At 43.5% G+C, this 18,329-nt stretch overlaps 1 protein-coding gene across 1 annotated transcript in view; it reads left to right on the top strand.

The window, feature by feature from the left end:
* The window catches only part of LOC118089337 (thyrotropin-releasing hormone receptor-like), a 31,205-nt gene extending 18,379 nt beyond the window's left edge, over positions 1-12,826 (top strand). Inside the window, exon 2 of the mRNA XM_035123916.2 lies at positions 12,446-12,826. Coding sequence (XP_034979807.2) covers positions 12,446-12,826 — 381 coding nt within the window. The remainder of the gene's footprint in view (positions 1-12,445) is intronic.
* The last annotated feature ends 5,503 nt before the right edge of the window (positions 12,827-18,329 follow it).

Genomic DNA, 18,329 nt, shown 5'->3' with positions numbered 1-18,329 from the left:
AAAAGCCCTCAAAAATCCATAATGCGTGAGAAACTGCATGCTTTTCCTGCCCAGTTCCTGTTTGCAGTGGCTCAGCTTCTCCAACTTTCTGCTTAAACTTGCCCACACATCATTGGATGCCAGTATGGAATGCCTACAAATGTAGGGAAACTTTTTCAGCCAGAGGGCCGCATTCCCTCATGGAATACCTTCTGGGGGCCACCTTCCAGTGGTTGGTGGGGTCCACGGCAAAAGTTGGTGAGGGGCAATGACTGTAAGTTTTACCTTTGTGCAGCAGGCTAGTTTCTACATGCACACTCATTATCTTCCAGGCGAACAAGAGGCATGATCAGAGTTTGAGGACACATGTCAGCCAGGCAAAAAGAAGGCAGCGAAGCGGGGTCAGTGAGAAGCATGGCCTGGGGAGAGGGTGTGTTGTGGGGAAAGTCCTTAGGCAGGAAGAAACAGCTGGCCAAATATAGGATGCGGGGGACACACCTGGTTTGACAGAAGTACATGTGAAAAGGATCTAGGGGTCTTAGTGGACCACAAGTTTAACAAGTCAACAGTGTGGTGCAGCAGCAAAAAAACGCTAGTGCTCTTCTAGGCTGCATCAACAGAAATATAGCATCAAGGAAAGTAATAGTATCACTCTATTCTGCCTTCATCAGACCACACCTGGTATACTGTGTCATGGGCACCACAATTTAAGAAGCGTATTGTCAAGCTGGAATGATGATCAAGGGTCTTGGAACCAAGCTTTATGAGGGACGGCTGAGGGAGTTGGGCATGTTTAGCCTGGAAAAGAGGAGACTGAGAGGAGGTAGGATAGCCATTTTCAAATATTTAAATTAGAAGCACCTGGGAGCAGAGGCGTAGCAAGTAGAGGTGGTACCCGTTGCGAAAAACTTTTTGTCACACACACCCCATACACACCTTGCAAATTTTGGGAACGTTGCCCAGAGTTGTTGAGCTTTTTTTAGGGAGAGTTGCCCGCAAAAAAGACAAAACCGTGCCAAGTGTCGCACACCAGGCATATTTTCATGATCAGCGGGCAGATTTTCATGACGACGATCGGACCAATCACAAAAATCCGCCCAACAGGGATGCGAGTGCCAGCCGGTGGTGTGTGTGCAACAACATATTTTCGCAGTCAGCAGGCAGCACTGATAGCCCTGGCGGGCATATTTTCCACACAAATCCGCCCGGAGAGGAAAACAACAGAAATTAAATGAGACTTAAGGAAGAGCTGAGCAAGAACATAATGCAAAGAAAGGGATAATGTGTAGGAGATGAATGATAGGAAGTTACTTGAGCTTGGAGCAGCCAGGACAGGACTATGTGGCACAGACGTATTCTAGACATTCCCCAGATAGAAAGTTGCCTTTTGGGATATAAATGTTTAGCAATAATTGGCCTTGCAGCTATGAAAACTGAACTCTGCTTCCTCACTGGGAACCAAACCCTTATTTATTTCTGGTAAAGGAAACTGTATTTTACAATCCATTGATACTGAAATGATTCTCCAAATGTCTTCCAGGCATTTTTGAATAAGGCAATTCTAAGACATCTATGGGGCAGGTGGGAGATCCTTTTAAAGAAGTTCCCATCTCCACAACTTGCAACGGTGTATAATTGTGCCATGCATTTTAAATCCCAGTATCAATTGCACAGCATTTTAAAATATTTTAATTAAATTTTGTACTTCAAAAAAGGTAGATCTTCTCATCCAAAGCCATTTTATACTTTCCCTGGGTTTTCAGAACCCAAAATCCTATTTCCATTTAGATGGTTCATTATCCTATTATTGAAAAAATATATTTAATTCCATAGTGTACCCTTAGCTTTCAATGGAACATAGACACACTTTTCCCATCCGTAAGTATTGCTCTGAGTACATTATGAGCTCTCAGTCCCAGATTAAAAATGATATTATCTGCAAGTACTGAAAGAATAGTGGCTGTAAACCAATCATTTAAAATGTTTATAGCCTCTTGCTTATGAAAACAACTTTTTTAGTCTGAACCATACCAGAATATATAGCCAAACACCTTTTCAAGGAACAGAAAAATGTCTTTGCTACGTAACCTTCTCAACATTTTTATACAGTGAAGGCAATGGCCAGAAGGGTCTTTGGCAAAGACTTTGTTTTGTTTTGTTCCAGGGGCTGTTCTTAAGTTGCAAAAATTATGTGCCACACTTTAAAGATTTTACATGTAAAATTCATGCTCACACACATATGTGCATGGTTCGTTAAAATGTGTTATGAGATCCTTCTAAGGAGCTCAGGGTATTTATTTCTCCCCATTTTATCCTTATAACAACACTGAGAGGTAGATTAGGCTGAGAGGTCGGCTCAATGTCACCCAGTGAGTGTGATGTCTGAGTGGTGATTTGAACCCAGGTCTCTCAGGTCCAACACTCTAACCACTACACCACATCAGTCATGTCTGCTTGTGCTCCATAACTGTACATAGTCCTGACTATTATGTAGTTCTAACTTTATTGCAGAACATAAGAACCCAAAGGCCCATCTTACCCAGAACCCTGTTCTTACAGTGACCAGTCAGATGTCTATGGCTGGCTGAGTGCAACAGCCCTCTTCCCCACTTGTGATTTCTACCATCTGGTATAGAGAGGCCCACAAGGGAGCCCAACTCTCAGTGTAGATCCTGGTTTGTTGCCAATTATACTGCAAGCACAGACCACTTAAAGAATCAGATGGTCCCCAAGAGCACAAAAGGCCAATCCCATTTTCGCCTATTCCCATCTATTCTCCAGAAGAATGTCTGTATTGTTCTTCTGGATGAAGAATGGAGACACGTTAATAATCTTTTGTGTGGTTTTCCAGTATTCACACTAAAACTAAAAGGAACCACAATTTTTCTCAGCTGTTCCCAAGAGCAAACCTACTTTATCTTTCGTTGACCATGTGGCAAGCTTTCTTCTTTTATTGCAATCCCAGCCAGAAGAGATGATGAGAGTTGTGGCCAGACAACATCTGCAGAGCACATCTCTGCACTAGTGTTAAGTGGAAACCTGGATCATTATTTTATAATCCTGATAAACCTATAGTAATAGAAAGGGCCTCTTGAAATTGGTAATTTCTCTTCCTTATTACCGGTACTGAGTTGAGTATATGTTTTGGATTCCATAAGAGGTTCCCAGAGGGACGGCAGAAGTGAATAAAAGCACAATTCTTTGCTCATTCAGTCACTGAAGTCTTGAGGCAAAATATTAATTTAATAGACTCTGTTGAATTTGAAATGGTTCAGATCCAATGCATCAGTTTTATTTCATTAGCCTGCCCCTCTTCCATTCCCATGTTTGACTGCCTCACTGAAATTTATTGGAAATCTGCCAGAAGAACCAGTTTGTAAGACTGTTTGAAGGTTCTGTTTTACACACAATCCTGAAATACCAAACCTGGCTGTCAAATCTTTTCTTGCCTAGTAGGCAAGAAAGTTTAGGGAAGTAAATCCCAAGTAAAGCCTGTATGTATCCTAGGCAAAATTTCAGACAACTCCAATTGCAGACTAACCCATCCAAGGTTTTCTACTGTACTAGAGAGACAGAGAGCTATGAACAGAACCCCTAACCCCAAATTCAGCAACTGCTTCCTTGACCTAGTCATGAGTCGAAGGCACCAATCTTCAGCTAAAAATTAAAGCTTCTTCGTGCCTTGTATTTGCTGGTGTTTCCTTATAATATACTACTGAGAGCACGAATGCCTGGTTCACACACCACATTCAACTGCTGTTGTTAAAACTAAGCTATGGTTTAATGTGAACTTGCATCATGCCAGCGCATGCTGCTGAAAAGTCTTTGATCCACTCTGCTCCTGGCTGCCCCACAACTGTTATGCCAGTCTGACTGGTCATGGCATCTGAACCTGAGTTTATCATTCCTTTCTATCCAAATAAACCAAACAGGAAGGGGGGAAGAGTATAGTGAGAACCATTCAGCAGTGCATTTTGCACTCACATGAAACTTTAGCCTGCTGTGTGGTAAGGCAAGGCCCCTGCTAGGTGCAAGGGAAGGTTCAGGGGCAGGGCTCCAGGAACATGGAGCTCTAGTCTTGCTTCACCAAAAAATAATCTCAAACTGAGCCCTATATCATAGGACAGTGATGGCGAACCTATGACACGCGGATCCTTTGTTGTTGTTGTTGTTGTTGCTGCTGCTGCTGGTAGCCAGAGATTGGTTTTTTAACCCTTTCTGTGCTGTTTTTCTGGCGCTTTGGCAGACTATGATTGGGTGTAGCAGCGTTCGTTTTTTAACCCGTTCTGTGCTGGTTTTTTTGGCGCTTTGGCAGACTATGTCGGTGCTGTGTGTTAGTTCCAGCGAAGGTATTATTCATCATTTATTTCTGTTCTCTTTCCCCCCAAAAAAGTGCAGTAGCTTTTGGGGCACCCCCCAATAAAACCCTCCAAAACTTTGGTCAGCAGCTCCCCCAAAAAAGCTCAACAACTCTGGGCACTTTGTGATAAATAAGGGGTTTTTGGTTTAGTTTGGTTAAATAATTAGTTTTTGGTTTATTAAATGCAGTTATATATTACAATTATACATTTTTGTTATTTAAACTATAAATATTGTGAAATTATGGTTTTTTTCTCGAAGTGACACACCACCTGAGTTATGCTCGGTTTTTTGGCGAAATTTGACACATCAAGCTCAAAAGGTTGCCCATCACTGTCATAGGAGGAGGAGCTGCATACTAATGTTTAGCCCCGCCCACACTGGAAGGTGCTGCTTTAATTAAAAGAGCCCAACCCCTCCGGGAATCTCCTGCTGTAATGGAGCTAGGAGCCTCTGGGCTCACTGGGGCTTCTGCAATGGAGTCCATATATGAGGAGGGAGGGCAGTGTCACAATCTTAGGCCCATAGGCTCATCTGTTAGCCTTGCTTCCGGCGCTGGCTTTGTGTGTTTTTCACCTTTTGGTTTGGAATCTTCAGCTCCATCTCTTGATGAAGAGGAATCTGATTCCTGGCCCCTTGCAAAGCCATAGTTTGTTTTTAAACTATGGTTTAATGTGACAGGTGGACCCAGTCACGGTGTGAAAGTCACCATTGTGTCTGTAAATGGAGACATCATACAAATTCACTTCTTCTTCTTTTTTTAAAAAAGCAGTTTTAATTGGTTTTCATAGATGTATAACAAAATAAAACTAGACAACTAAACATAATCATGACACCCTCCCCACCCCACCCCCAATCTTGTCTTCTATCTGGTAAGTATTCATGTATTTGCAATATTCGTTCCTCTTTTATTTTTTTTCAACAAAAGTTTCCTGTGTTGTATGGGAGCAGCCATCCACAGTACGGCCACCTTCTCCAGCTAAACTAGCAAGAAATGCACATAGTCACAATGTCCATATCTGAAGTGATGCAGCTGATAACATGTTTTGCAGGCCATTTTCACTAGTCTGTACCATACAGCTAGCTGTAGTTGTTGGAGCTGAAACTGTCTGATGTGATAGCAAAACCAAGCTTGCCCTCAAGCAATGAGCAAAATCGCCCTTAGCAAAACCAAGCTTGCCCTCAAGCAATGAGCAAAATCGCCCATATTTTGCCATGATTAGAGGAACTGCTTATATATCTACTTTGGCAATGTTGGTCTACTTTGCTTTTTCTAATCGAAGTACTGCTGGATGTAATTGAATAATCTAAAGGACACTGAAGTCAAATGGAAAAAAAACAGCACCCCTGTTACCGGTGGGCTGTACTCCAAAACACACATCATTTTATTAGAATAAATTCAGTGGTGATCTTATGAGGCATTTATTTCACTGATGGGCTGGGGAGTCACAGAAGAAAAGAATCCCATGCTGTGTTTGCTAATGTAGATGCACTGATGGTATTTTAGGGTTTGTGCGTACCAGCAGATTTTCACATTGTGTGTGTGTAGATGTTTATGCAGTCCACATCTCATCTTATCCAGAGTTTGACATTTAGGTTTGATGTGCTTTCCTTTCTTTGCAACATTATGGTCAAAACCTAGGAACATAGGAAGATGCCTTTTTTACCAAGTCAAACCATTGGCCCCTCTAGCTCAGCGTTGTCTACACTGACTTAGCAGTGGATCTCCAGGATTTCAGAAAGGTCTCTGTCCCAGCCCTACCTGGAGATGCCAGAGTCTGACCCTAAAGGCTGAACAATGAGGGTGGAGGCGCTACTTCAGGTAGATAAGCCAGCAAACACTTTTGGACTCTTCCCCACCAGTCTTCTACCCCCATTTAGTGGGTTATAAATGGTACCTGGTGGATATTGTCCTATCTGCTGAGTTCTGGCCATTGTCCAATGAAGGGTGGAGACATGTGGCCGTTGGTTCAAAAGTGTGCACTCTTAGTGTCTGTTCTCATTTCTCTGTCACCTGTGGCAAACAGGTTTCTGTATTTTTTCAAAGACTGAAGTTAAAAGTTTTTAAAGGGTTTTTTTAAAAGGGGGGGGGGAAGGAAACACTGTTTGACTAGGGATGGTAATGGGGCAAAACCAATTATTTGTTGTCCATGGGAAACAATGCTTCTCTTCAGCTGCTTTCAGCTCCCTTAAAAGCTGTTACCTGACTCGATCTAGTTGAGCTGATTTTGTTCTATTTTGAATTCCATGAGGATATTAAAAGTTGAGGAACCTATTCAAACAGCCTTTAAGGTCCGCCCTAAAGGCACAATATGATTGCTGCCTCTTTCAGCAATTTTCATTCAGTATTGCTATGTCATTTTGCTCAAAATTCAACCTCTTGGCATTTACATAGAAATGAAAACCTCTCGAGTCAGCAGAAAGCCACCCAATGAAACTCTGTTTTGCCAATACAGTATGACAAAATGGCAAATAGTTTCCGGCTCAGTGAGGGAAATCTTGTAGACTTTGCAGATATTTACAAGGAGGTTTGCTCGATGTTTAGGGGGGGTGTGGTGTTTATTTTTCTACGAAGCTATTTCAAAGGAAGGCCGATGGGTGTGTGCTTACTTTCTTCAAAAGATGAAAAGGCCAGAAAGAATCTTTCTCAGTGATGAATACAGCTTGAGAAACAGAATCTCCCGATTCTCACATGCTACAGCATTTTTGATTCATTCTCTGTCTTCCTGTGTTTTTGAAGAGCCAAACTAAAGGCTACATTGTGGACCCTGAACTAGTTTTCTGTCAAAATTGCCGGGGGGGGGGAGGGATTTTTAGCAGGAAATGTGTGCAGGGCCTCAAACTAGAACAGAAGCATATTCTAGACCAGGGGCCTGTGGGGTTAGTTTTTCTTCAACATGGAAGCGGCCAGGATATGAGAGAGAGAGAGAGAGAGAGAGAGAGAGAGAGAGAGAGAGAGAGAGAGAGAGAGAGAGAGAGAGAGAGAGAGAGAGAGATTTTTAAAAGCACATTTCATAGAATCACTGAATTGTAAAGTTGGAAGGGACACCAAGGGAACCTAGTCCAAGCCCCTGCAATGCAGGAATCCCAACTAAATCATACATGAAAGATGTCCATCCAATCTCTGTTTAAAAACCTCCAAGAAAGGAGAGTCCACAACCTCCTGAGGGAGACTGTTCCACTGTCTTATTGACAGCCCTTACTGTCAGAAAGTTCCTTCTGATGTTCAGTCGGAATCTCCTTTCTTGTAACATGAAGCCATTGGTTCATGTCCTACCCTCCAGAGAAGGAGAAAACAAGCTTGCTCCATCTTCCATGTGGCAGCCCTTTAGATATTTGAAGGTGGCACTTAATTATGTGATTTAGCCCTTGTCACAGGGGTGCTGGCGGCTACACTAGAGTAACGACTCTCCGACATGCTGCCTTTTCATGCTTTTATTATGTGCAGACTATTTACAGTGCAGAAGCTGTACAACAGACATGTTCTCAGTCTGGGTCAGTACCCCAGAATGGTGATTCCCGCGTCTTTTTCCAACAAAGTAGTCTGGGAACCCCCAATCTCCTCCCCCTTTTCTTCATGCGCAGCTCCGGAACTGGAGGGAGAGGTCTTCTAGCCGCGTTTTCCTGCCTCCCCTTTTCCCTCTCCCTTCCTTCCTCTCCCGATCGGCGCAGGGGCTCTGTGACCCTGTCAGAGCCCTGCCCTCTACTTCCTGTTTCCCTGCTAGACTCATCCCCTTCCCCACTCCCGCTTGTGCTCGGGGAAGAACTGGTTGTCACGATGGGAGGGGGTAGTCTATAGCTCCTGTCCCTCACAGCCCTACTTCAAAATAGTACAAAATCCGCTCAGCACACACATGATAAAAGCAGAGTTCAATTTGGATTAAGAACATAAAAAGAGCCCTTCTGGATCCGACCAATGACCAGTCTCATCCAGCATGCTGGGCAGTTCCCAACTAAAGTGCCCTATCAGTGCAAGAGTTTACATTTGTACAACGTGATGGGACCCTGGTGGGCTGGGTATACGGCTGGTGTGCTGGGTCAATTTTTAACAGCAACAAAGACTCAGCAGCAGAACATCTGCCTTGCATTCAGGGAGTCCCAAGTTCAGTTTTCAGCATCTCTGGGGAAAACTTGCCTTAATCTTCCTGGAGAGCCACAGCTCATCTGTGTAGGATATACTGAGCTAGATCTTATTTGGTACAAGGGAGCTTTCTGTCTTCCGGTGAATGAGCTCTTGGCAAAGATCAGAGTTGAACCAAGAACTTCTTGGCTCATGGCACATGTATCTTGCCTGATTTCATCCCGACTACATGTTCACAACAGCATTGCGCTCTGCTGACTGCTAATGTTCTATAATGAGGTTTCATATCAGTTGTGATCAATTTTTCACTCCAATTAATTGTTTCTATTGTGTGTGTGTGTGTGTGTGTGTGTGTGTGTGTGTGTGTGCACTCATTATTTCTCTTTTTTTTCTCTTTCACCATCAAAACATCCTTGGCATCCAAGCTTCACCATCATTGCCATTGTTAGTTGCAATAGCCAGACTGCCACCTGCATCTTTTCTGGTAACTGAGAAACCATCTTCACCAGCAAGTCATCTTACGTCTCCCAGCCTCCAACAGTGGTGATCACAAACATCTGAGATGACATTTCATGCATTCAATATCTTAGCCTGTAAGCTCCTGCTACATTAACTTAAAGTGCATTTGTTGACTGTTATGCAATCACATAACGCTGTTGATTTGGGTGAATTACGTTGCAGCCACATTTGCATGTGGACATTAGCATGTCACTCTGCTTATTCACAATCAGGAGAAGGATTGTGGCTCAGTGGTAGAGCACATGGGTTGTACGCTGAAGTTCAACTCCCGGCACCTCCTATCTTCCTGTATCCCACTTTGCTCATCTCCTAGCTTGAGTGGGAACAACCAGCTTGTTGTCACATGTGAATGCAAGATCATGGTTTTTTTCTTCCCTGGAACAACACGAAGCCATTTGTTGGTTTATTGATCATGGCTTACATGAGGGAAACAAACCATGATCCAGTGTTTGCACATCACAACAAGCCAAACTTCGTGGCTTATTGCTTCCAACTATGCTAGGGCAAGAGCAAGGCAGAGGCTATCTGCTTATTTACGATAAGCCATTGTTTATGTCTTACTGCGACATGCGAATGAGGGCTATATATATATATTGCGCATGATTTGTTGTTGTTTTTAAAAAGTGTTATATTTTAGGTCAGTTTGGATCTAATGCCTTGAGAGGAATCTTCTGTCCCCTGTTTTCAAGTGAGGCAAGAGCAGCCTCCTTCACACCTCTCCTTTTTGTTTTCAGAGGAATCATTGATTCAGACCAGAGGCCTTTCTGCCCCTTATCTGAGGCTGCCACATCACAACCACAGCTAAGACATGATACCCAGCCACAGGTTGGATCTGAGACTGAGCTAGGATCTGAAGGATGTTCTTTCTCTATCTACTGTTATAGTCTATCCTTTCATGCTTAATTCTCCACCACTGAAGTTTTGACATGCATTTCCCAAATGGCAGGTCTGCTTTGTTCTTAGCTGTAATGTAACTACAACTCACAGTGCAGTCCTCCACGATGGGAAGAAAATGTCCTTGTCCCTTCATTCTCTTGCCTGCTTAATAGCTGGCCACAGAGGTCTGTTAGAAAGTCATTCTCTTGCTCCAGGCTCTCAAGTGAGACATCTTTATTAAGCTTACCATCTTTGAGCTACCATATTTCTCCTTGCCTCCAGCCTTAAACTGCAGAGCAAGCATGGCAGAAAGGCGATATGAGCTTGAAATAAGACAAGCAGCCTAGTCTTCTTTTTCATGTTTACATGGAAGTGAATCTCACTGAGTTCAATGGAGCTTAATCCCTAGTAATTGTGTTTCAAGTTACAGCACAAAAGTCGGTTTTCTGGCAAATGTATTAACTTCCCTTTTATGTTTAAGAGTGTATGTCCTTTCAGCATGCACATAGCACTTTTTTCTTCCTAACAGAGGGAGTGCGCCCCTTTGAATTCAATGAATTACATGCTGAGGGGGAGGATAATCAACCATCCCCTGAACAGCTCTTTGTAAAGATTACAATGATTATCAACTTTCAATACGAGGGGAATGCATTAAGAAGAAAAGGGGAGTTGAATGCACAGCTGAGATGAACAGCAGTGTACATCTTAACTCACAGCACTTCATTGTTCTCAGGGTACTGTTACAGTCTTGATATGTGTATTCATTAGCCACGCTGTATATTAAAGAAAGAAGAAGGGTGGAGAGGTTCTTTTGTCAGGCCAGATCTGGAATTCATGCTTGTGTCTGGGAATGCTTAATACGAGCCACCGGTAGTTCTATTTGATTCTACAAGGCTTCCACAGAATAGAAAAAACATTCAAAATCTACAAAGAATAAATTGGAGGAGAGAAATTACGGCACCTTCAAAGTTAAGGCAAAACAAGCATCCTTGTTTATAGTGCTACCACCAGCGCCCTTTCCATTACTATTGGGCAGAGAGGAGGGAGAGAACAGTTTTCAAAATTGCATTTGCCCAAAATGAATGTTGACATTTGCTGGCCTTCATCCCCAGTTCCCAACCTTCTCTAAAGGGAAAAAAAATGTGCTCAGGAAAAATGCTCTGCTTGTGTTTTACAAGACTGATGGTGGCTCACATTCCCTTCCATCACCTGTGGAAACAGTGGATGCTTCCATGCGGCAATTCATCATTGCCTTGGTGCTGTTCCTGCATGCAAATTTTGAGCAGCATTCACACATCATCATCCTGGGCAAAATGCCACCCCATGTTGTTTTCTCGTTTAATCCTGATTTACTATTTCTGCAGAGCATCCATAAGTAGGCAACCCCCCCCCCCCACACACACACACAAAATAACAAATCTAGAATGGTTTGTTTTTTTATGAGGATGACATCATGTGGCTGTTTTGTGTATGAACAGCAAGAAGTCCATAATAAACTGTCATGTGGTAGAAGTAAAAAACATTAGCAATGCATACTAGGTTGTACACATCATGATGAGGCACAGTATGGCATACTGTGACCATGCAAATATGCTGGCTGCTAGCTAGGAGCTTGCACTCACTTTTGTTCCTCCTCTGGTCCAAACGGAATGACAGCTAAGCCAAGGTTGGGCTTATTGTGTTGTCCGAACCCAAGGTCAATAAAATTAAAGAGTTGGCCCACTCTCAGCTGGTGCTAAATGCTAATGATTTTTGTCTCAAGGCAAGTGCTTGGCATTGTGCATATGTAACTCAATGCTACCATAGTCAACTACACCTGAGCCCATTAAAATGAGTAGGCTTACATGCCCCTAACTCTACATAGGTTTGGGCTAATGGACTGTACCAGTCTTTGCTCAGTTGATGGTCAGTTATCTTATGGGGCACTTCCAGATTGTTGCTATTTTCAGGTAGGAGTAAATCACATACTGGCAAATTCAGGGTGCACAAATAAATTTGATTTAGAGCTGTTGCACAGCAAGCCCAGTTCCTTCCAAATTGAACTTTTTGTGATAAGGGTGGGGTGACAGTTGCTTGATGCAGCAGCATCCAACCTCCCAACAAACAAATCAGGATGAAGTTCAGTTTTAAGAGCCATTGTTGCCTAATTTCCCCAAAGACAAATCAAAATGAATGCTCAGTGCTCTGGAAACCTCCATTGTGGTGACTGAAGAAAGATTATGTGTTGCTTATTCCAATTGCCAAAGAAGAAATCTCAGAAAAGAAAGAAAACTTTGAACAGAGCAACAGCAAATGACAAGGTAGAAGGCAATACCGAAAATTAACTGGGTCTCATTATAGGACTATCTAAAGAGACAGAGCTGGTAAGATTTCATTAAAAACTAGCACCACTTGGAAAATGCACCAGTTAGGGTGATTGGCTGGAGAATTCTAGAACTTTAAGAGTGTTCAGGGTTAGTTTAGGCATCCTAAACTAAAACGTAATCTGTGCCATATTCTGAACCTTCTATTAGATGACCTGGCACTGAACTCTCTCCTCTTCCTTCCACCACAGATTATTAAGCGATTCTTAGTGTTATGGACAAAGATGTAAACTCACTCACTTTCTTTTTTCTGCTTGCAACCTCCAAGGTGACAAAGATGCTAGCTGTGGTGGTGATCCTCTTTGCCCTCCTGTGGATGCCGTACCGCACCCTGGTGGTGGTCAACTCCTTCATGGACCCTCCTTACCTGAACATCTGGTTCGTCCTCTTCTGTAGGCTCTGCATCTACCTGAACAGCGCCATCAACCCCATCATTTACAATGTGATGTCTCAAAAGTTTAGAGCTGCCTTCAAAAAGCTATGCAAGTGTGGGGGGAAGAGGACAGAGATTGCCACCCAGTACAACGCTCCTGTCTTCTACAGCGCCATGAAAGACTATTCCCATGACAGTTCTGAGCACAACATCACAGAACAAGAAGATCTCAATGGCTACCCATCATCAGCGAGGAGGAGTAAACCTTCCAAATAAACGCATCACACAATACCAGCTTTGGTCATGGCAACTACCTTCTCAAGTACGGTAGTTCCAAGAATGTGTGAACAGCATGCCACAGGCCCGGTGTTTCCCTCTTGCCATTTGTACGTAATATTTATACAAGGCCAATCAGTTTGTTTTGTGCTATAATGTTAACTTCGGGTCAACCTTGGGTCAGCATTTTGAATCATTAGGCGTTCTGTAAAGATTGTTGTGGCACAATGGAATTTCCTGTGATGTGTGCGTCTCATAATTGCAACCAATGTGCAATTACAATTGTGTCAGGGGAGACGGAAGGCAGTGTTCGCATACCCCAACCCTCCCTGTTGGCCTGGCCCCAGTGCTGTCCAAACGTTGGAGGGAATGGTCCGAAGGGGTAAGCAGGTCCTTCTCTTCCAACCTCCCCTTGCAGGGGAGGGCCAGGTCAATAGGGATGTGATTGAGAGAACTTGGCCAACATGTATGGCCCCACTCTCCCCTTCACACGAGTGTAATCACATGGGAGTGAATGCCAAAATAAAGCTAATAGTTGCAGTATGTTACGCTTGGTTGTTACCTGCAGCAGCAGCTTTCACTGGGCATTTAGGCCCCACAATGGTCACCATGAAGACTTCAGAAAGAGCTACTAGAATATCCAAGTTACTGTAACTCACTTTATCCCAAGGATGTTTCTTACATTAAGCAAATTGAGTCTATTTTGCTCAGTGCCGTCTGTTCTGACCGGCAGTGGCTTTCCATAGTTTTTGGCAGAGACGTCTTCCTGTCCTTCTTTACCAGGGAAGCCATTTGAATTGGGGATACCAGTGGTAAAGCCTTCTGCATTTAAAAAAACAAACAAACACTCTCTCTTATTACTTTATGGTGGTCCTTCCCTGCATGGCTTTGGTGTGATCAGAGAGAAAGGTCTGTCAGGGTGCCATCAGTTTGGGCCACATGACCTTGATGCACAACCACTGTAGCATGTGTCATTTATAACATATCTCAAGCTACAAGGTTAATGACCCATATGACAGCACCAGGGTAGCCCCTTTATCACAAGACTCTTTTTTTTTAAAGGCTTAAATCACTAAGCAGTAGTAAAGGCATTCCCTTAAGATTTCACCTGGCTGCTGTCCTCATTGTTGCAGTTGATTTGCCAGCTGTTTTAGTTTCCCTACAGGAAATCTCCTTCGGAGTAAGCATATATTTTGATCCTGCACTGCTGGGTGTGTCGTGCTGTGTTGCTGTATGGGTGGGTTGCTGTCCATTGTCATTTTTTTCTGCACAGGCAGCTATACCGGCGATGAATTAAAAGGTCTTCCTGGTGCGCACCTGTAAATTGTAAATATTTGCAACTGTGGTGGCTTGATGTGCTTTGGGGGAAGTACTCCAATTTGTACCATTTATTGAATCTATCACCATGAAATGTAAATTGACTGATCTGCGTTCCAGTTGTAAAATGAAGCACGTTTCACAGTTGCCACTGTTTATTGGTTTATTGAATTTGTAGCCAACGTAGTGCTTGCTTTGTGGAATGCAGCTGGAGCCACCAGCATAATCAATGGCCAGTGATGAGAGGTGTTATAGTACAAAATATCTGGAGGACACCCCATTGTTTACCTATGGTTCATGACGTTTGTATCCTGCCTTTCCTCCAGTAGTCCAATTAGTTCAATATTGTCTACATTGACTGATATACACAGTTCTCTCCTCACCTCCATTTTTTACCCTCACCATTGCCCTTTGAGGTAGGTTAGGTTGTGACATAGCAGTCCAAGTCCACTACTGTGCTGAACTTCATGAAATGTAGGAAGCTCCCTTATACCAGATCAGAGCATTGGTCCATACAGCTCAGTAATATCCGCACTGTGTGACAGTGGTTCTTTTCAGTCATGAGTATTTCTCAACTTTTTAAAAGGAAATTTGTGGCCACTGAGGCCTCTTTGGTCAAAACCAGTGTGGTCCCATGGTTGGACTAGGAATGAAGTGTTGGATTACTTAGAAGATCCACTTAATAATAGTAATAAATTATTATTTATATGCCACCCATATGACTGGATCTCCCCAGCTACTCTGGGCAGCTTCCAACAAATTAAAACATCAAACACAGCAAAACATTGAACATTAAAGACTTCCCTACACAGGGCTGCCTTCAGATGTCTTCTAAAAGTCAGAGAGTTGTTTTCTTTCCTTGACATCTGATGTGAGCGCTTTCCACAGGGCGGGCACGACTACCAAGAAGGTCCTCTGCTTGGTTCCCTGCAACCTCGTTATGAGGGAACTGCCAGAAGGCCCTCAGAGCTGGATCTCAGTGTCTGGGCTGAACAATGGGGATGGAGGCACTACTGCAGGTAGATAAGATCACCCTAGGTAAGTTCATGCGTGTGCTAGGCGAGGCTGCGAAATGATGACTGATCCATGGTTATCTAGTCATGGTAGAATTGGGAAATGGCTGCGAAGGGTCATAGCTCATCAAAAGAGCATCTTCTTGGCAGGTGGAAGGCCCTGGGTTTATTCTCTGGAATCTCCGGGTAGCGTGGTGTCAACACCAGGGGAAACTATGGCAGTGAGTAGGTTTAGAAAAGGGCATACTTTTCAATAATCATTATTTTGGTGAGAAGTGGAGAAAAAAAATCGTATTTTCAAAGTTGTTTTCCGCTCTAAAACTGTAATTAGTGAACACCATGTGGCACTGCTGATTGCCTACAGCACGTCATATTGCTACCGTGGCACTCCTGGCTCTAGCTGAAGCCAAGCGAACGACGGCACGCTGAGCAGCCTCTTTTGCAGCAGCGGAGATGTAGCACCACAGACCAGCTTTAGACTGCCATTGTCCGTGCCTTCCTCTGCTATGCTGACTGAACATGCGGTCCCACCTGCAGCGCAGCTGAACGTGAGGCGTGTGAACGGTGGGGGCTGTGGAGGCTGTTTTGAAGGTCAAATGCACAGCAGGGGTGCACCGCACAGACAGAAAATCTGCTGCACAGATCTAACTTCGGTGAATTGATGCCATTTCTGTTTGTCAAAGTTCTTTGTTGTTAAATGCTAGCAACACAGAATTCAAAAGACAGTAGCGGCCCTGCTTCTGTTCACCTTTAAAAGCGCCGTGCAATTTTTATTCACTCTAGGAGATGCTCATTAGGATGCTGAAAGCAGGCAGTTATCAGTAGGGTGGAGCGAATATGTCAATTACAGTTTCTCATTTTTCCTATATTAACTTCAGTCCTCCGTTTTTGCATCAGATGTGATTATTATTTTCTTACAAGGTCCTCGCAAAAAGATCATCATCAGCTTACTGTGAATTTCACCTAATATACACATTTTTCATTGCAGTTTTGCCTAACAAACAACATTTTTGCAAGCAGGGTGCACTTCCACATATGCATATTCCCCCCTAATATGTGCGTTTTTCTACACTTTATTTATTTTGTTTGGACAACTGTATCACAACATTAAGAGAAACACGAATTTTGACGGGTGGCCGTGTTTTGGTTCACGTCTTGTTTCAAGAAGTGAGACTTAAGTAGGCTTATGCTGAAATCTTAACTGGACTGAATTGCTCCTCCTGTCCCTCATTGTCAGTGTGTGTGGAAGCAGTGACAGTCCGTACAATATGCATGCAGGAGATACAGACAGTGGATTAAGTTAGGAGCCATTTGAAATGGCTTCTATGCTTGAAACTCCTGATAAGTAATAAGAGGGCCATTAGTGTCTCCATTGGAGTCCAGATCCTCATGCATCTCCTCATGAAACAGTCAGAGGGGTGCTAAAAGCTTGCTCTGGCTTCTTAAAGACAAGGCTTTATTTACCCCCACCTTCTGATCTTCAGAAATGATCACAAATGTTGGGAAATGTGACTAACATCACCATCGTATTAAACTTTGACAGCGATCCATTTGATTCCCACGCAGTGTGTTTCCATAGGAGCACTACCTTAAGACTCGAACTCAGAACGCAAGGGAGAAACATGCTAAGAGGAAGGCACACTTGGCAAATCCACACCATGATCAACTCCCACCCAGGAACCAATGTCCCTACTGTGGAAGGACATGTCAGTCCAGAATTGGCCTCCACAGTCACTTACAGACTCATTGTTAAAACTATGTAGACAATCTTACTCGGCTATGAGTGATCTCCAAAGGAGAAAACCTTAAGACTGTTGCCTTAATGGGTCATTGTAACCTCAGCTGATGTGTCACCCAAATGTTCCCTTCAATGCATTGAAGGCAACCGCTGGTGGGTTGTGACTCTTCCTCCAACTGCTTTTTTAAACTATTCAGAATACAGAAGAAACTATCAGAATAGATTCCAGGGTGGCATGCAATAATTAAACACACACAACAGCCAGGTGACAATACAGTGCCTGATGCAGCAAGACAGATTTAGCCCGGTGTATTGGTGCCAGGTAAGCCTTCTTGGGAAGATGTTCCACAGCTGGAGCTGAAAAAGCCCTCTCTGTATTTCAGGGGTGGGGAACCTTAGACCCAAGGCCAAATGCAGAACCGCAGTCTTCTCTTTCATGCCCTTGGACTCTCCCCAGATCACCCCCCCCCCGGAGTAGGACATAGCCCTTCTCCCAGGACACACCCCTCACTGGCCTTGCTTCACATCCTCCTTGACTGTTATTGGATAGAATGTGCTCTTGAACTCTGATAATAACTCTTGCTTGCCTGGATACATAGTACTGATGGATGTTCCACTCATTGTTCAGCTCACTTTTGTCTCTGCTCTGTCCGCTACTGGCTTGTGACCCTCAAAAGGCTGCCCAGAACGGCCTCGGCCCAGTATACTTCAATGAGCATCTCCACCCCCACCGTTCTGCTCAGACACTGAGATCCAGCTCCAAGGGCCTTCTGGTGGTTCACTCACTTTGAGAAGGGAGGTTACAGGGAACCAGGCAGAAGACCTTCTCAGTAGTGGCGCCTGAAATAAACAACTATCTGGCTTTTAGAAGACAGCCCTGTTTAGGGGAGTTTTTAATGTTTGAAGTTTTATTCTATTTTTAATGTTCTGTTGAAAGCCGCCCAGAGTGGCTGGGGAAACCCTGCCAGATAGGCGGGGTAGAAATAATAAATAATTTATTATTATTATTATTATTATTATTATTATTATTATTATTATTATTAGACCTCACTGCCACTCTAGTTGGCATGAATCTCACTTCAGATGGAAGAGACGCTCTGAGAAGACCATCAACAGTGGCCCTCAGAATGTGGACAGGATAGTACGCAGACGGGCGCTCCGTTAGGTATTTGGATCCCAGGCCAGCAGCGATTTTAAGGGTAAGTGCCAGCACTTAGAACTAGGCTGTGAAATGAGTAGGCAGCCAGTGAGGCACTTTTTAAAACAAGTGGGAGGTGATCCAAATGAACTCCTCCCATACAAAATTCTGGCAGCTTCATTCTGCATTGACTGAAACTTCCAAACCTCCTTCAAAGGAAACCCCACATGTATTACATTGCAGCAATCAAAATGGGAGTTTACCATGGCTAACTATTTCAACATCCAAGCAATTGTT

Source organism: Zootoca vivipara, chromosome 7 (genome assembly GCF_963506605.1).
Source record: "Zootoca vivipara chromosome 7, rZooViv1.1, whole genome shotgun sequence".
Classification (NCBI taxonomy): Eukaryota; Metazoa; Chordata; class Lepidosauria; order Squamata; family Lacertidae; genus Zootoca; species Zootoca vivipara.
This window is presented reverse-complemented; position numbering and strand designations above follow the sequence as displayed.